The sequence below is a fragment of the Diabrotica undecimpunctata genome, chromosome 11 (assembly GCF_040954645.1).
Source record: "Diabrotica undecimpunctata isolate CICGRU chromosome 11, icDiaUnde3, whole genome shotgun sequence".
NCBI classification, from domain to species: domain Eukaryota; kingdom Metazoa; phylum Arthropoda; class Insecta; order Coleoptera; family Chrysomelidae; genus Diabrotica; species Diabrotica undecimpunctata.
The window spans coordinates 21,840,929-21,861,593 of NC_092813.1; the positions used below are offsets into that span (position 1 = coordinate 21,840,929).

Consider the following 20,665-nt stretch of genomic DNA (forward strand, 5'->3'; position numbering starts at 1 on the left):
TTCTAAATTATTAAAATAACCAATAAGATTCCACTGTAACATGAATGTATTATCCATTTTATTTTACAACGTGGGGAAGGGAGTTATCGCTTTCAATATCCGAGGATGAACCGGTAACTGAATATTGTATCTTTTTTCGAAGTCTTGTTAGTTTATTTTTTTATTTTGCGATCAGGAATATGGTCGTGTAGTGGTGGTTCTTGAGACAGTCATCAGTCATCATATGTAGACGATGTAGCAATCATTAGTAGGAATAAGCCACGACTAATGGAAGTGTTCAAACAAATTGATCCTAAAGCAAGAAAAAGAGGTCTCAAAATAAACGAAGCAAAAACGAAGTATATGACAGTCAAAAGAATAACTGACAATGACAATAGACAACTATACTATCGAACGAGTGGATGCCTTTACATATCTCGGCACAGAAATCAATCAGAAGAACTCCGTAAGTAGCGAAATTAATGCACGTATTTCCAGCGGGAATCGTACATACTATGCTAATAAAAGATTAATGACATAGAAATTATTAGACAAAAGAACCAAAATGACTATCTACAGAACACTGATTAGACCCGTAGTAACCTATGGATGTGAAACTTGGGTAATGACGAAAAAAGATGAAGCCCAACTCAGGACATTCGAGAGAAAAATACTGAGGAAAGTATATGGCCCGGTACAAGAGGAAGATGGCACATGGAGAATCAGGAGAAACGACGAGGTTAATGAGTTAAATGAAGGTTATGACATTGTAAGATTTGTGAAAAGTCAAAGACTGTCATGGCTGGGACATGTGCAGAGACAAAACGATGCAAAAACAACAAAGAAAATGTTACAATGGAAACCCATAGGAAGGCGAAAAAAAGGAAGGCCCAGAACGAGATGGTTGGATGACGTGGAAGACGACCTGAAAACAATGAACATAAGACAATGGAGAAGAAGGGCACAAGAGAGATCTGAATGGAAGGACATAGCCAGACAGGCAAAGACCCATCCAGGGTTATGATGCCAAAAGAAGAAGAAAAAGAATTATTTTTTTTTAAATTCTCAGATTTCAAATAGAAAAAAGTACTTTATTGACCAGCATTGTGGAACCCCACAATTTTTTGGAAAAATTAAATTCCTCTAAGTTAGCCCAAATATCTCGGCGGGATAGTTTAAGCAGTTCAAAAAAAAGGAGGAAGACGCATTTAAATTTGATTTATTCCAGATGATGGATGATTGCATCCAACATTCCTCTATATAAAGTTAATAACCCTAGTTTTAAATGCTTTTTCGAAAAATATCTTAATAAATCCTTACCGGACGAGAGTACATTGAGAAAACATACTGTGGAAAAATGTTATGTGGAATGTATTTGAAAAATTAAGCGGGAGTTAGAGGGCAATATTTTGTATATTATCGTGGATGGAACGACAGATGTATGCGGCAGGTATATAGCTAATTTAATGATTGGAATTTTGAACAAAAACTTTGCGAGAAAACCTTATTTAGTTGCCGTTAAAGAATTGGAAAAAACAAACAATCTAACAATAAGTCGATTTATACAAGATAGTTTAACAAACCTCTTTTTACCCAACGCTATACCAGTGAATAAACTAGTTTTAATGCTTTCAGATGCTGCGGTATATATGCTTAAAGCTGCTGTTAATTTAAAGATTTTTATTCTAATTTAATTCATTGCACTTGTGTAGACCACGGGGTAAATAGAATTGCTGAAGAAATAAGAAATCTGTTTCCGTTGGTAAATAATTTTATAAATTTTATGAAAAAAGTTTTTGTAAAGGTTCCGTTGAGGGTGCAAATATATAAAGAAAGACTTCCCGGTGTCCCTTTGCCACCTAAACCAGTAATTACAAGGTGGGGAACCTGGCTCGAAGCAGTTTTTTTTACTTTGAACACTGCAATTAAATATAATTAGTTATGTCAGAATTTGATGATGATATTTCCGAAGCCATTCGAGAAGCAAAAAAAATATTAAAAAATCCCAAATTGAAACAGGAACTCGCTTATATCAATGACAATTATAAATTAATAGTTACCATAATTACCTTATTAGAAAAACAAGAGATAAATTTATGTGAGTCAGTAAAATTAATAGATAATTTAAAGACGAAAATTAAATGGGCACCTGGAAGTAACGGTCAATTAATTTAAAAAAAAATTGAATATGTTTTCGACAAGAATGAAGGTTTTTCGTTTTTATCTAATGTTGCTTTTGAATGGGACATTTTCCGAGGAATTTCAAATTATGCCAGATTTATTATCCGCTCTGAAATATGCTCCAATTACATCTGTCGATGTCGAACGTTCGTTTTCAATGTACAAATTAATTTAAGTGATCGAAGACATAGTTTTAAGACCGAAAATATTGAAAAACATTTAGTTGTTTCTATTAATGATAAAATTTTAAGTGGTTACAATGTTTAATTATTAATTTACAGTTATTTAGTTACTAGTTTATTTATATTAATGTTATGATTATGATGTGTAAATATACCTGCCTTAAGTTAACACATATTACGTTAATTCACTTTGTATAATAAATAATAAGTTATATTCCTTTATTGCCTATATTTTGCCTAAATGTTAATATTCCTGCCTTTTTTAATAAAAATCTTTACCTATATAGGCGCCTTTTTCTTCAATTTTTGTTGCCTATAAATCCGAGCTTTAGCTATCACTTATTCGTTTATTTTTATTCCATTGAGAGCAGATAGGACAATGGCCTGGTGTTTGGTTGGATATTTAAATGAAGTAACAGCGTTGGAATATGAACATGGTTGATTGTTGTCAGGAGAACAAACAGAACCAACAGAATCTTCATCAATTAAAATATTATTCATATTTTGGCACCTCTATTCTTCAGACGGTCCTGTTTCCATAAAAACAGAATCAGTAATGAGGTACCAGAAGTTGTGTAGTTGATAAATCCGGTACCAGGAACTTGTTTTGATAAAAGTATCTCTAATTATATTATAATAAATACTACTTACAGTTTTTTCCCAAGTATTTCAAATTTATTTTTATAGTAACACTACACTTTAATGCAATTTTGTCAACTGGATACAAATAATATCGCAAAATGTATGGTGTAGTTAGACTAGCTATTAAACACGTCTGTTAACGACAAAGGTTCGACGTCGAATAAAAAAATTCAAAATTTATATCGACGCTTTTTTGTATTTTTTGCGTTGTTCCTTTAATTTTTAGATTTTTCGTTTGCATTTATATAAAAAAGTCCAAAATATGCCAAGTACCAGTGGTAATTATCCTTCTCCACCTAAAAACGCCGAGTAGATTTGGGTCATTTATCATCAAACGAAAAACAAGGAATTATATAAAATGTACAAACAAATAAATATTGATAATCCTGGAATGAAAATAACAGGTATGGTAGCAAAAATAAAACAGGCAACAGGTTAGTTTTTCAGAATAGCTATTGTTAAAATTAAGACTTACTAAAGTAATGTGCTAATTTTAGGTGTTGCGAATTCAACTATTTACACAACAATTAAGGAATATAAGTAGACTTAAACAGTAAGATGTTATAAAAATATTGGCGGTCACCTTCTATCCTTGCAACATACGATGAAAGAGTTAAAACATCCTGAAATAAAATGAAATGCCCACTTTAAATAAAATTTTAAGTGAAATTAACATTCGCCCAGATCTTCCAAATATGTGTCGTTCATTATTATATAAATTCTTGAAGCAAATCAATTTTAAGTAAGTAAATGTGGGTTAGCTACAAATATATAGTAAATAAAAAGTGCAACACAAAAATTTTAATATTATGTCTGAGTTAGGCAATCAATTAGAAGATAAAGAGGTTGATTTAAATGTACATTTTATTACTCCTTTTTGGTTTACTCCTCCTGGTTAAAAAACAAACCATAGTGTTTTGCCACGAAGTTGTTTTATTTCCTTTTGAATAAATTCATGTTTCATCCAAAAAACAAGTTCTCATGGATGCACACTTTCCAGGTTTTCAAAGTACTTACGAAAGAATTTTGCTCTTAAAGCACCAATATTGGTTCGTTCAAATAATGATCTTCGATTGTCATCCTTTTTATGTTTAAATCTTATATCTCTGACTATAATGCTCAAGGATGTTTTTCCCATAGTAACAACTTCTTTTTCCTCTAATTCACATTTCAAACTTTGTAGACTAACATGCTTTTCTAAAAAAAAACTAGTAATAATAGTGAAACTTTATTTTAGAAGTATTAATTTTGATGTGAAACATCTATTGGCTGTGGTATAAACCAGATCGTTTTTATTTTGTACAAAATCAACTTATACTTATTTTGTAGGTACATATTGTACTTAGTGTTTCGTATTGCCATTTTAGTTCCTTCAGGTAGATCAGTTGTCTTCCTTTTACGACGACGTCTACTTTTGCCTGAACTTGAAAGGACAGGATTGCTTTCTTTTCGTTTTTTAATTGTACATGAATGTAGAATGTAGAAAATGGGGAGGCCAATAGAGCCTGATACACTGCGACCTTTGCAGATCTATTGTGTTTCCCCCTTATTTTAAAGCACTTCATCTAGCTTGGTCCTCTTAATGAGACTCAACAGCCTTGATAGTGGCCTTTTCATGTAGCCTGGTGCTTCCGGTTTTTCCTCTCCGAGTTCTAGAAACCGCATTCGTGCGAGACCTTCGCAATGGCACAGAACGTGTAGAGCGGTTTCCTCTTCTTCCAGACAGAAACGACAGGTGTCCTCTTCTGTCAGGCCTATGAGACTCAGGTGTCTATTGAGTCTACAGTGCCCAGTGAGCAGACCCACTATCATTCTGACAGTCCTGCGCCTGTGCGAAAGTTAGTCTGCTGTAAATTTAGCCGAATGTCCTTTGATGAACTGTTTGGCCTGCCTCTGTCCTGGTGAGTTGTTCCACCACTCAAGAGACTTCTGTTGCACCCATTTGTGTATGGCTGCCCTTTTTATCGTATTTGCGATTCCAAAGAAGGGTTCCGGACCAACCAGTGGCGTAGATGCGCCTTCTCGGGCCAATTCATCGGCCTTCTCGTTGCCACGATGACCCTTATGTCCCGGCACCCAGGCAAGTGTCAACCTGTTTTGACTTCCCACCTGAGAGAGGACATCCAAACAGTTCCATACCAGCCATGAATCGACCTGTACCGAACTGAGAGCCTTTAGAGCCGCTTGACTATCCGAATAGATAACGATGGAGTCGTTATCTACATTTCGGCCGATTAGTTCCATAGCGCACCTGTGTATAGCAGCTAATTCGGCTTGAAATACGGTCGCGTATGTTCCTAGACATACCCGGACTTCCGTCCTTGGTTTTATGCCATATATTCCAGCCCCCGTACCTGTATCCGTTTTGGAGCCGTCCGTATACCATATTGAGTTTGCTGTTAGCGGCGGACCAGTTTCCCAGTCCTCTCTTTTTGGTATTATAATTTGAAAATTTTTGTTAAAACTATACCTCGTAACCATTCGGTCTACAGGCATTCCTAGAACGGGGTCTGCCTTTATGTCCTGGTATAGCCTTAAGTTATCAGCTCCCTGCATCATACTTATTGGAGCTTGGCCTTGGATCAACCGATGTACTGTTGATCTGGCTTCACTCTGTATGTATATATGCAGAGGTGGTAGGTTTAGCAGAACTTCTAGCGCGTCCGTTGGGGCTGTTCTCATGGCTCCGGTAACACTCAAGCATGCAAGCCTTTGTGTGCTACTGAGCAATCGAATTGCCCCGGACTGTTGCGTTTTGTTCCACCACGCCACTGAACCATAAGTTATCATGGGCCTTATAACCCCTGTGTACAACCAGAGGTTCATTTTAGGATTTAACCCCCAATTCTTACCACACATTCGTCTACATGTGTTCAGGGCCATAGTGGCCTTCTGTGTGACTTTCTGAATGTGTGCATTCCATGTCAGCCTCTGGTCCAATATTACACCTAAGTACTTGGCCTGACTTGTGAATGGGATTTCTACTCCCTTGAGCACTAGTGACTGTAAGCCTTGCAGTGCTCTTTTTCTGGTGAAGGGAACAACAGATGTTTTTTAGGGTTAACCTTCAGGCCTTCTTCCTCACACCAGCTGTCCACAATCCTCAGAGCGACTTGAAGTCTCTCCGAAATTATTTTGGTAAAGCGTCCTCGGACTACAATTACCAAATCGTCCGCATAACCCAGACAGTAAAAACCCTCCCTGGTCAGTGTATTAAGTAGGTCGTCCATAAGCGTAGCCCACAGTAATGGGGATACAACTCCTCCTTGTGGGCAGCCGCTTCCTGCCTTCGCTTCAATAGTGGCTTCACCTAACGAGGACACAATGATCCTGTTTGTTAAGGTCGCCTTTGTCTACTCACATATGAAGGCAGGAACTCCTCTTCTTTTAAGCGCGTCCGTTACAGACTCGAAGGAGACGTTATTAAACGCTCCCTCCACGTCCAGAAACGTCGCCACAGCTATCTCCTTGTCATCTAGCGACTTTGAGAGCAGTCTGTTAAGATCATCCAGCGCCAAGTCAGTTGACTTTCCTGGCTGGTATGCATATTGGCGATCGCTAAGTGGATTCTCCATCAGCACGTCGTCCCTAATATACCTGTCTATCAATCTTTCCAGCGTTTTTGCTAGGAAAGAGGATAGACTTATTGGTCTGTATGACTTGGGGGTCTGGTCCATTACCCTACCAACCTTGGGGATATATGTGACTTTCACCCTTCGCCATGCGGTTGGAATATATCTCCATGCCAAACTAGCTTTGAAGATCTTTGTTAGATGCGGGATGATCACATCCTGTCCCTTCTGTAGCAAGGCTGGATAAATCCCGTCCATTCCAGGTGATTTGTATGGCTGGAATTTATTGATGGCCCACCTGACTTTTTCCGGTCTCGTGATGTCGGTAGCTAATTTCCAGTCCGCCTTAGTAGGCCTTCTGGGATGAGCTACCTCTACCGAAGGATTATTGTCAATGGATGAGCTGGGAAAATGTACCTTGGTGAGCATTATTAAGCTTTCCTCCAGGGTTTCTACATACGTTTCGTCCTCTTTCTTCAAGAGGCCGACCTGATTCGCAATACCATCCTTAGCCAGGACCTTGTGGATTCTGGAACATGCGGGAGCCTGTTCGACTTCCTCGCAGAACTTTCGCCACGAGTCTCTTTTGGCTTTTCGGATCTCCTTATTATATTGCGTCAGTTTTTCTCTATAAATGGCCCAGTCCTGGTTGAATTTGGCTTTATTGAATAGCCTTCTTACATCTGCCCTAAGCTTTTGTAAGTGTTAATTCCACCAGGGTGTGTTTTTCTTTCCTTTCTTTTCTCTCTCTGGACAATTCTCCTGGTAAGCGGCCAGAACAGCTTCCCTCGCCGTTTCGACTGTCAGTTCGAGATCGTCCGTATCTTTTATGGTGCCGATTCCTCCCTCAAGAGACTTCTCGAGTGAGCCTCTATAGCCTTCCCAATCCGTCTCTCTCGGGTTCCTGAACCTTGCCACCATTCGAGTCGAAGTAATTAAATCAAATCGAATGTGCCTATGGTCGGAACATGAAGGTTCCTCTGACACATGCCAATTCTTTATAGTATCGTACGTTTTTTCACTGCAAAGTGTTACATCTAAGACTTCTTTGCGCGTGGCCGTAACGAAGGTAGGTTTATTTCCTATATTGGCTATTTCTAAACCCATGCTTAAGATGAACTGTAGTAAAGACTCACCTCGACTGTTGATGTTCGTACTCCCCCATGCCAGATGGTGGGCATTGGCATCACATCCCAGTATTAGATGAAGGTTCTCCCTTCGGCTGTAGGTTATAACGTCCTCTACTATGCCTGGACGGAAGACCTTCTCTCCAGCGAAGTAGGCAGAACAGACCAACCATCTTTTACTACCTTCCTCGGTGGAAGCGGTTAAAATACCTGTAACAAAGTCTCCGGAGCAAAGATCCGGAATCAGTGTACAGTTTACTTCGTTACCATATACAATGCATGCTCGAGGTGTCTCTCCTTTCGCATCGTATAGTAACTTACCTTGTTGCGGCTTCAAGCCTGCAATCTTCCCTCCGTGGAGCCATGGTTCCTGCAGTAGGGCCAAGTCCAGGCCTTCCATGTCAAACCTTCTGCACAAAACCGCCGACGCAGCTTTAGCATGATGAAGGTTGACCTGCAGGACCTTTACTCTGCCTTCCTCTAAACTGAAGGCTAACTTTCGGGTTTTCCCGTGTCCTCTACCCCTTCCATGGGAGCGGCCACCCGTTCAGTGGCTTCTAGCCTTCTGGGCGGGTTTGTAGCACTCCCCTGCAAGTCGGTACGGACTTCTTTCGGGATTATTCCTTCTTTAGCTCCTTCCCTCGACTTATCATCCTTAGGGCGAGCCTTGTGTTTGGTCGAAGTGTTAACCTTCTTTGGCGCTGCTTTAGAGCTTTGCCCCTCTGAAGGTTTTACTTCTTTTCTTTTTTGCTTAGCCTTGACTGCCGAGGTTGCGGCAGTTACGCCTTGCAACCCCGATGGTCCGGCCTCTGCAACCTTCTTAATGTACCCATCATCCTTGACACGGAATTTAATTCTTCCGATGCCAAAGTAAGGACACATTTGAAGTTTGTTGAGTTCCTCAAAGGACTCTTTGTCCATTGAGAGGACCCATACCTGCCCTTTTTCTGCAGGTGTTTTGCACAAAACGGTCCATATAAGGGTGTTGAGCTTTCGGTTGCTGACCCTTAATCGAGTCAGCACACTTTCCGCCCCCAACCTCTTTCCGTCCTCGTCTGGGATGTAGACAGTGCAAGAACACGGCCTCTCGACTTCACTCTCGTCCTTAGCCTGGAGGCTTGCACCTTCCCAAGGCTTCAGAGTGGGAGTAGTGTCCCTGAGCCATTGTGCGCTTGCACTATCCGCGCACGTCATTACCAGGTAACCGGGCTTGAATGTGCTCTTTAGCAGCCTGATTTGCGGCCCTTCTTCTGGCGTTCTCTCCAGAGCCTCCAAGATGGATGTTTGCACTGCCTTAAGCTTTGTGGGTTCCATCCTGACTCCAGGGAAGCCATCACATACTACAGCCACCTTTGCCGAGCAAAGGGCTTGTGTAAAAGTCATTTCTGACTTCCTCGGCCTCTTTTTGGCTTCCGCTGGCGGCGTACTGTGGTCCGACCTTTGTCGCTTCTTTGTAGACTTTTGCGTAGCCATTTCCAGCTTTTGCTCCGCCTTCTCTTTAGACTTAGGGGGATTGTCCTTTTGTCGTCCAAGCACCTTGGTGAGGTTGGCCTTGATCACCGAGCGCTTGGCTTCAATGTAATCCTGGCCTTTTCCCACCAGATCCCTTACTTTCTTCTTGGAGGCCCCGGCCAGCCTGGCCTTAATAACCTCCTCGTCTGTCATTAGATCCACCTCCTCTAGGGAGGTGACTCTGACCGCCTTCCTTTTGGTCGGCTTCGCTATCTGTATAGTAGTGCCTTCAGGGCTTTCTACTACGGGTTGTTCGGGAATATTGGTTTCCATATTATTTTCCATATTGTTCCCACGAGTAGCTAGGGAATTGCAGTCCACTCGAGCAGAGCCCCGCATGCCCGAGTAAGGCTAATTACTGTGAGGTGTCGCCTGGTTCCTTACAGGAATCGCTCTCAACCAACTACGCATGGCCATTCATCCTTCGCCGCGATGTCTTCCAGCTTGAATTGCGGATTTTTTAAAAGCTGGTTTTCTCCATCTGGACTCCTCTGTCTGGGTTACCATTCCATAGCCAAAAGGTCCCCGTTTTTTGGCGCCGGGAATTCGCCATTCATCCTTCCGTGAGGATAAGGACTAGTCGGTGATGCATGCTGAGATGCAGTTGGGCTGGTCTTCTCTTCTAGTGGTATTTATTGGTGTCACCTATTTGGCGTCAGTGACCCCACCAGTGCCTCGCCGACAATTTCCGAGCTACGAGCTTCCTGTTGGGGTGTGAGGGGGCGGGAAGTTGGATAGGGTGAGTCGGCTACTCCTAGATAGTCTGTCGAGGAAGGCTCGAAAAGTGTGTGTGTGTGTGTGTCAGGATCGAGGGCGGGGTCCCCGCACCGGCAGACGCGTCTAATGCGTGGGACCCCACCGCCGCCGGGTTTTGGAGTTTGGCGACTGAGATTAGAGAAATTTGGAGTAGCCGTAGGGAAGTTGGAAGGGTAAACTAAAAGCTGAAGGCGAAGGCGCCGCAACTGTTCGCCTCAATTGCCACGCCTTTCTTGCGTCCAGCGGCGGTGTCCGGCGGCCACCCGGTGCACAGGCGCTGGACGCTTAGGGACTGTGTTTAGTTTCACTGGTCGTGCTCCCCTCACAATTTCAGGGACCAAGACCAGTTACTCGGCCCTCCCACCAACGTCGAGGAAAAATTACAGTCCCGGGGAGGGTTTAATTGTACATACTGTACGCCGTGATATTTTTAAGGCAGCAGCTACCCTCTTAAATTAAAAACAATTTTATGATAGGTAAATTATTAAACAACATACAATTCATTACAATACCTCTTGAACACAGGCCAAAGATGCCAATAAGGGTCCTCCGTTCCTTTTTTCTAACTCAAAATATTTATTCAAATTCAGCACGGGTTGCTGGGATTGAGAATTTAATGTATTTCGAGGCATATTCTAAAAATAAAAACCTTGAACAAATATTCTGTGTGATATTTGTTTGATATTTATGACAACTAATAATGTTTTATATCCATCCGTTAGACAGAGTTTTAGCCAGATTCAAAAATGATAGGTCAAATTAAAGGTAAGAAAATTTAACTGCAAAATTTATACTTACATCAAGGAATCCAACACTAAGTGAACAGTTAGTCGTTATAACAACTTTTTTGAGAAAATGTATAAACTCAAGGCACGAAAATGTAATGGAAAATTAAACAATATGAATATAATTTTTGTAAACACCACAACGCTGTGAAGTTGACAATAAGCAGGTTCAATGATGAGAATTTATCACGGACTGTTGTTATATACTGTCTTTGTCTGATGTATTATTAAATGTTCAACAAGTGGCTTAATCTCAATATTTTATATATTTTATTTTTATTTACAAAATTGCTTCAACCACTAGGGGTTATTAGCATGGTACAATAAATTACATAAATGTTAATATGTTACACTATATTTTGTGAAGTAGTCTTGCATTTTGTAAAAAGTTTATAGTTTTGTCATTATTGAAGCCGTTTAAGCACTCTTTGGATGAAGTGGGTAATCCAGATTGAAGTCGTTCTAGGGTGTACAAAGGGCAGTCCACTAGCACATGGTCCACTGAAGTTACACAATCACAACTGTAGCACATGGGAATTTGATCGTTACTTAGAAGGTAATCGTGTGTTAACTTCGTATGGCCTATACGTAATCTAGAGATGCATACTTGGTCTCGTCGCTTGAATGGGAGTTTGTATACAACTACCTCTTGCTTAATGTTTTTCATGGATGTCTCTGAATTGTTCCAGTGTAGTTGCCATTCCTCGCTTATTTTGTTTCTAAAATATTGCTTCAGGTCGCTATAAACGCATTTAGTGAATAATGTTGATTGTGGATTTTCTGCTGCTTCCCTGGCCAACTGATCAGCTTTTTCGTTTCCAGTTATATCACAGTGTAAAGGAACCCAAAGGAATTTAACAAATCGGTCGTTTTCTTGATATTTCATTAGTTCTGACTTTATAAGCAATAGAATAGGATGGTTTGTGTATAACTGTTTCATAGAGCTGAGAGCACTTAAATAGTCAGTTATTATCAAAGAGTTTTGTATGTTTTAATTACTTAAAAATGTTATTGCTTGCAAAATAGCAAGAAGTTCTGCGGAAAATACGGTTGATCGTAGGGAAAGTGAAAAGGAGTAGTCTTGATATAACGTTGTAAAAGAAGCCCCTACCCCATTGTCAGATTTATACGCGTCTTTAAAAGTGAGGGAGTTATAAGAGCAGTTTAATTTCTCTGCTGCTTTCTTTTTAAATATACTACGTGGTGTGTCATATTTGTTATTGATAGTAAGACTTGTATCACAAATAGGCAGCTGTAATCTCCAAGGAGGTTGATGAATAAGGTTAGTTACATTGTATGTCTCAGGAAAATGTATGTTTAAACTATTTTGTAATTTTTAGATCCGGATATAAAACGGGGGACTTAATCTTTGTAAGGTGTTAAATGTCGATGTGAATCTGTCAGCAAACGTGTTTTTAAATGTCGGTATATGTGGATTGGCTGACAATTTAGCAGCATACACAAGGCTGAGGTAGTTTCTTCTTAGTTAAAGGGAAGGTTCACCTGATTCACAATATAAACTTTCAATTGGGCTAGTATGATGAGCTCCCAGTGCTATTCTTATTGCTGTATTGTGTATTGGGTCTAGTAATTTAAGTATTGATGCTTTGGCTGAATTATAAGCAACTGCGCCATAATCTAGTTTAGAACGAATTAGAGTTCTGTAGACAGTTATGAGTGTTTGGAAATCAGCTCCCCATTGCTTCTGAGATATGCTTTTCAATAAATTTAGACCATTTTGAGTTGTTTGTCGAAGACGAAAAATATGATCTTTCCAGATTAACCTCTGATCTAGTTTCAATCCTAGGAAGGTAGTTGATTCAACATAAGTAATAGGTAACGAGTATAAGGTGAGATTAGGTGGTAGTATAATGTTTTTTGGGCTCTTGCTAAAGAAAATTGCTTTTGTTTTGTTTGGAGATATCTGTAGACCACATCTGTCTGACCAATTTTCTAGTTGATCGATAGCGGTTTGTATATATCTGGTAAGTGTTAGAACATTTTTCCCTTGAGAAAATATGACGAGATCATCAGAATATAAGCGTGCTTTTACTAATGAACTAAAGGATTTAGAGATATCATTAATCGCAATAAGGAACAATACTACGATTAGTGTAGATCCTTGTAGGATACCATTAATTTGTGTTGTTGGCTCTGAACAAATATTATCTACACGAACTTTAAACTCACGAAATATTAGAAAATTGTTTTATAAACTTAAGGATGTTACCTTTGATTGACCATCTGGATAAGTTTTGTAATATGTCGGATCTCCAAATTGTATCATACGCATGGGTTATGTCAAAGAAAACTGCTGAACACTCTTGATTGCATCCAAATGCTTCGTGAATTTCGGATTCTATGTCAACTAGATTATCTAAAGTAGACCTTGATTTCCTGAAACCACTTTGAATAGGGGTAAGAAGTTGTTTGTCTTCTAGATAACACAGTAGTCTATTGCTTACTATTTTTTCCAGAATTTTAATATCTAACATGTTAGCGAGATCGGTCGATAAGACTCCTGGTCTGATTTTCTTCTTCCCTGCTTAAGGACTGGAATAATAATTGACTGGTGCCAACTATTAGGAAACACATTTTTTGTCCAGATAAAATTGTAAACTTTTAGAAGGTATTGTTTACCTTCTTCGGGTAATGATTTTAAAAAGGCAACTGGAATGTTATCAGGTCCAGAACTGGTATCTTTTGTACAATTTAATGAATATAGTAACTCATCCATTGAGAGTTCAACGTTAAGAGGAAAATTAGTATGATCTTCTAAATCTATATAAGTGGTCTCTAAATTTTGTTTGTGTATTATGGAATTTGTAGAGATAATGTCATTGCTGGAGTGTCTTTGATACGTATCAGCAAGTATAGCAGTTATTTGTTCTTTCCTCGAGCAAGTAAGATTGTTATGTTCTAGATAATGGATTGTATTGAATGATTTTTTTCCATTCATTTTATTAATCATTTGCCAAACTTCGGAAATAGGATTAGATGAATTTAAGGACGAGACATACGCTTTCCATGCTTCTTTTATGCTTTTCTTTAATATATATCTACAGTAGGTTCGCTTTTGCTTAAATTCGAGGTGGTTTTGGAATTTGGGGAATTTTTTAAATTTGTAAAAAGTTCTTTTTGACTCTCTGATCGCCATCTTACATTCCTGGTTCCACCAAGGGACTGGAGGGTGTTTTTTTGGGAAATTTAAAAAACCTACGGACAATTCTGCAGCTGTTGTTATAAGCTGAACAAAACTGGAAACTATAGAATTAATATTTGCACGGTCATCACTAGGAGGACTTAGCTCTGATATGGATCGAGATATTAAAGAAGAATATAAAGACCAGTCGGAATTCTTTAGATTCTATTTATTAGACGGAGCGGAAGAGGGAGCTGTATTGTTATTCGTTATTAATATTGGGAAGTGGTCACTTCCATGTAGATGAGATGTGACTTGCCAAGACAGCCCAGGTTGTAAAACTGGGTCACATAAAGTTAAATCAATTGGTGAACCTCCACCTGTACAGATTAAGTTTAGTTATAATTTGTTAATAAACATGACGTGCATTGAAGTCACCTAAAATAATTCGTGGGTAGCAATTTGATTAAAAAGGTCTAATAGTTCGCGAGCTGAAGGATCAGTACCAGGAGAAATGTATATATTGCAGATGTTTATTTTTTGAGGTCCTTTCAAAGTTATTGCTGTAGCCTCTAATTGTGTATTTAAATCAATTATTTTTGAATCATATTGGTTATGTACATAAATAGCTGTCCCTCCACTAACCTGGTTTGCATTAAGTCTCTTTTTAATATATGATGTGTAGTTTTTTAGTTTGTAAAATTTCTGCTGTTTAAAGTGTGTCTCTTGTAGACATATTATGGGCGGTATGAATTTGGACATTAGTAATTTTAATTCTTCTAGACGGGTGTAAAACCCGTTCAGATTCCACTGAATTATGGAGTTGAATTTTTAATTAATAGGTGTATCACTGCAATCTGTAGAGGAATAGTCATCCTGTAGTTTACAAAGTTTCTTCCTTAGTCTTGTACATCGTATTTTCAAGTATCTTTGTGATAGCACTGGGTGAAGTTTTTTTAGGAGATCTATTAACCCTTCGATATCTTCCGTGTATGTTTTAGCAATACTAAGCGGATCTGCAGCTCCATGGGTGTTTTCAAGTAAATCTATTATCTCTTCTTGACTTAAACAGCTACTGTTTGACTTATTTTGGAAAAAATCAACTGTACAGTTAGTAAGATCTTCAGATAAGTTATGGTGGGTTTGGATGTCTGTTTTTGTTCTCTTGTGTTTTTTATTGGGTTTTTTAAAAGGATTTCCACCCTCCGGTTCAGGAGAATTTGTTATATCACAAGCATTTCTTTTAGGTGTTTGAGCTTCTGTTTGAGTTTCATTTATAGTTTTATTTATTTTACCAGGTTCAGAAGCATTACTTTTAGACGTTTGTACTTTTGTTTGAGTTTCTATTTTAGTTTCATTTATTTTATCTGGTACCGTCTCCATTGTTTGGGAGTTATCGAAAGAGGTAGAGTTTTTTGATGTGGGTGAAGCGACGGTTTCAGTAGGTTGTGGATTACTGATTTGTTTGGTAAGTACGGGAGAATGTACTGTAGTTTGAGTTGTATTTTGTTGTGAAATAACAGTCTGGTCACATTGTGATTGAGAAATGTGTGTTGTATTGTGATCGGTGGATTGATTATTATGATTTGGGCATCGAGATCCTAAATGATCAGTTTGTTTACAAATAAAGCACGTTTGTTTTTCTAGTGAGAGAAATATTCGATAGTTCGATTTATCATGGTTAATTAGTATTGAATGAGGGATATTTTCAAGATTTGTAGTGGCTATATATGTAAAACTTCGAAAACTAATGACATGTCTAAAACTAGGATTTGATGTTCCGATCCGTAAAAAATCTATTGGTGTTATTTAATAGATTCCTATCTTTTTGAGTTCATTTTCTATTACGGTATGTAGTATAGAAGGAGATACATTAGAAATAATTAGTTTTTCGTTTGGAGTAATTAGTTTTCTAGATTGGATACGATGTTGGTTTACTATTATTATCCCATTGTCTGTTTCCAAAAATTTTTGAACAATATTTTCAGTTGAAGTAGATGCATATACGATCATTAACAATTCTGGATATTTCAAGTATATTTTTGGGGTCAAATAAGTTGGCTACAGCATTCAGGTAATCCTTGATTTTTAAATTTGGAACTGTATTTATTACAATTGCTTGTTTTTTGGAAGGAAATATGTTGGTAGGTTCATTTAAAACTGTTGAATATAACTGGTGCAGTAGTATCATTTTTGGGGGTTTCTTGTTGTGAAAAAACATTTGATGATGAAGCTTGGTTCATGTTGATCTACGGAACCTGAGTACGGTCCTCGCACCAATACGAAATCATTGATAATAACTCGATGTAATTAAATAAATTAAATTACTTACAGTTAATGACCAAAAGTATCAACAATAAATAATTATTTGTCAATAATTTACACTTTACTACACTTTTAGCTTTCAATGTTTTTAAACAAAACCACAAAAACTAGGTGCGACTAAGGTAATTAGGTGTTGCTTCGTTGAACGCTCGAAGTCAAATCAACATTTTATATTCTGTGAGTAGAAATGAGACAAAATTTAAAAATACTTCGTGAATAATTTCATACATGCGCAAAGATACAGCGAACGAACTGTAACTACCATGCGGTCCATATATATGGAATAAATTCATTTTTAGCGTCATTATGTACTATCTGAAAAAGCCTGAAACAGGTCGATTTTTATTCTTAAATTGACAATTTACAGTATGAAAATATCGTCCCCTTCCAGCACCTCCTCTGAATTATAAGCAACCCCTCGAAAATTTTAAATAAAAAAGTTGGCAACTGTTTGCCAGCCGTAGTCCGTTTGAAGAGGTTTACTCTCCGGACACTGGAACTCACTTAAGCATGGGTGTATGTTACCTGAAGTAAAATCTAATTAAAATATTAAACACCATATAATATTATCAACATCATGTACAATCTTTGGTAACATATTTCATTTTAAAGGGTTTTTACCCAAATATTTTGGTGGCTCAGGCATGGTAACCTGTATTTTAACCTGATGATGGAACAGTTGTTCCGAAAACGTTCGTGCTTGTAATGTTGCCCTTTTAAGGGTTTTTATAAAATAAAATATACCCACATACAAAGACTAACCTCTTTTGTTATACGTGGTATACAGCCAGCTACAGGAATTATTTTCCTTGTGGATTTTAATAAAATTATTGGTCCTTATTTTTTTGAGGGCACAGTTGATGGTGAGGTTTATCTAGATTTTTTTATTAACTTTTTAGTGCCTGCCTTACTAAGATTTTTTCCTATCACAAAGACGGACATTCACAGTTCCAGATGCTATGAACCTTGGACTGTGGAAGTTGAATCAATCTTCACCTGTTGGCTGGCTAACCAGTCACAATGAAGATATTATAATATATGATATTTTGGATTGACCTCGCTTGCTTTGTTCATTGGTTTTCTAAACCAATCTCTGGGGGGGAAATGGAGATCTTAACCACCTTTTTCTTTCATTTTTGCCTTTTTAGTAACAAGTTGTCACCCAAATTTATCATATTCTTCAAATGTACCGCTCTATTGCACTAGAGGTTGGTATTTTGCCCTGCTGTTCTGTCATATTTTGACCTCAAGTCCACTTTCTTGTCACGTTGTTGGCGTGGGTGTTACACCTGTTACGCGTACATACATCGTACAGACAAACCGACGAATCCATAACCGTATTTACGAACATTCTATATCTGTCAAACATTTCGATACTACTTCAGCCCTAGCCCAACATCATATTCAAACAGGCCACAAAATAGATTTCGAAAAAGCAAAAACCATCGCTCCCATCTGCTCCTTAAAATCGAGAATCATTCGTGAAGCTATCGAAATCGAAAAACGGCCTAACAGCTTGAACACGCGCGATGACGCAAAACGATTGCCGGCAACATGGCGACCCCTGCTTCGGCGACCTCCGCCCACACCGCTCAGGTCACGTCAGTTCAGACCACGTCAGCGCATACCGTTCACGCGCATACAGCGAGTATAAAAGCAGCCACACAGGGTAAGACCGGTTGTCACTCGACACTAAGGAGTAGGCAGATTGAGACCTCAGTGCCGAGAGACAGTTCTTGCAATACAGAACACGATACTGGTACGTCTCGAGTGAGGGGAGTAGGCAGATTGAGACCTCGAACTCGAACCGAACCGTATCACTCTTGATAATGGCTCCAAAATGGGTGCTGAAACGTCGAGTAATAAATTCTCAACGCGGTTCTTACCCGAGAACTAAATAATGTAAAAGATAAAATCTTTTAGCGAAAGCCACTATCGCTTTATTAAATTAAATGGCCAAATATATGGCCTAGGAGGACAAATTCGTTAAACTTCCCGTGCTCGAATCGGTATCAATAAAGTGTTATGATCATTTCGGCCTATCCCAGCCTCATCAGATACTTCAGCTGATACAAATTCAAACTCGGAAAGTCCAAAGAATGTCTCCTAAAACTTTACTACAACAGTAGTTAGCTTACAAAGGCGCCACCTGCTTTGGCGGCCGTGAACGAAAACGATATGATAATATCGTTTGCTGTATTCTCTGTGCTATGCAAAATGTGTAAAAGATAAAATCTTTTAGCGAAAGCCGCTATCGCTTTATTAAATTAAATGGCCAAATATATGGCCTAGGAGGACCAATTATACAAATAAGAGGATAAATCGTCTTGCATCGTCTTGCAAAGTAGCATCTGTATATCGACGCTACTTTACAAGACCTTAATAACTGTTTTCCCGTACTTGTTACAAGAATTTTAACCATCTCATTGATTAGAGTTTTGATACCGTGTTGGTATTTTAAAATATCCGCTTTCTCTGTTTATCCCTTACTGAGTTATATAAGTTTATTCCAGAAAATGTTTGAGTATAAAATGATGGTACAGTGAAAATATTATATATATTTAGTTCAGGGTTTTGCCGTTTACTCGCTGCCATTATATACATGAAAATGTATATCCCACTTTCATTATCAATCATTTTAGCATCAGAAATTTGGCATCGCTGTTGAATATAATATTACCCACAACGAAATAGTAAATTTAAGAATATATAAATATATTTTTTTCATCCACAAATCATTTTGGCATCATGTTTGGTTAAAAGTAACGGGTTATGATATATTGCAACTACCTATTGTATCTTCGCTCCAATTCGTTTAGTCGCGACGTACAGCCCCTCAAATTATAGGATTTAACCAATAAAATACAATAAGACAGAAAAATCAAATAAAGCAGCATGTCAAAAAGGCCTTAATTATATATATATTCGTTTCTATAAGTCCAATCGTGACGTACAGTATCTCAAATGACAGGATTTAACCAATTGAAAACAATGAAATAAAAAAATTAAATACAGCAACATGTCCAAAGGGCCGTAGTCACGTATCTTCGGTCCTATCTGTCCAATCGTGACGTACGATACCTCAAATGATAGCACTTAACCAATAGAATACAATGACATAGAAATCAAATACAGCATCACGTCAAAATGGCCTTAGTTACGTATCTTCGTTTCTAGTGGCCCAATCGTGACGTACAGTACCTCAAATGATAGGATTTAACCAATCGAATACAATAAGAAAAATAAAATACATCAGCTTGTCAAAAGGGCCTTAGTTATGTATCTGCGGTCCTATTAGTCCAATCGTGACGTTTCGTGCCTCAAATGATAGAATTTAACTAATAGAATACAATGAGAAAAGTGCCTTAGTTATGTATCTTCGATCCTATTAGTCCAATCATGACGTACAGTACCTCAAATGGTACAATTTAACCAATAGAATACTACGACGTAGAAATCAAATACATCAACACCAAAAGGACCTTAGGTATATATCTTTGCTCCTATATATGTTATGTCAAAAGAGCCTTAGTTGCGTATCTCTGGTCCTATAGGTCTAATCATGACATATGGAGCCTAAAATGATGGGATTTATTGGAGATAATACGATGGTGGAGAGAAATTAAACATGGCGGCATCTAATAACACCTTAAACTGGCAGCAATAAAACGAATTAACGCACAGAAGTATGTGGCATATTACGTGACAGGATTATTAGCGAATACCATACGATTACGTCATACATCTCTTTGCATACGTCCACTTTTAGTTAACTACTTAGTATGTATTCAGTACTTTGCTTTACGGTTGTTGAGGCATGGACTCTTAAACAGAAGAATGTTAAAAATCTTTAAAGCTTTGAGATATGGTGCTACCGCCGTATACTAAAAATAAGTTGGGTGGATAAAATTACAAATGAAGAGGTAATACGCAGAATAAATAACGATCCAGAAGTTAAACTGAATATAAAAAAAAGAAAACTTGAATAGTTTGGCCACCTGATGAGAGGACAAAAGTACACATTCCTACAAAATATAATGCAAGGAAAAATCCAAGGACGCAGAAATCCAGGCCGTATAAGAATGTCCTGGATGAGGAATTTAAGAGAGTGGTTTGGCTGTACCACTAACGTATTATTCAAAACAGCAGTAAATAAAATTAGAATCGCCCTAATGATATCCAATCTCCGATAGGAGAGGCACTCAAAGAAGACGATATGATAAACTGGAAAAATCTCCAACGTTCATTGTTAGACATATGCCTCCCGTTCAGTGCACACATTTACTGCTCCTTGACGCTGTGACGAGAATGAGATAGGATTTAACAAATAGAATGACAGAAAACTAAACAAGACAGTGTGTCAAACGTGGAATGCGTCGCAGAACGTGAAATATTAGCGTAAAATTATATGATGGCCATAGACGGTTCTTTAATATTCAGCAAACGACTCGCTTTGTAAAGT

General features: G+C 38.2%; 1 protein-coding gene across 1 annotated transcript; it reads right to left on the reverse strand.

The window, feature by feature from the left end:
• Nucleotides 1-7,261: 7,261 nt before the first annotated feature.
• On the reverse strand, nucleotides 7,262-8,083 carry LOC140452759 (uncharacterized). Its single transcript, XM_072547085.1, has one exon. The coding sequence runs from the start codon at nucleotides 8,081-8,083 to the stop codon at nucleotides 7,262-7,264; it is 822 nt and encodes a 273-aa protein (XP_072403186.1).
• Nucleotides 8,084-20,665: the final 12,582 nt, after the last annotated feature.

Coding starts and splice junctions, on each gene's coding strand:
- LOC140452759 (XM_072547085.1), bottom strand. CDS start 8,083: ATGGAAGGCCTGGACTTGGCCCTACTGCAGGAACCATGGCTCCACGGA.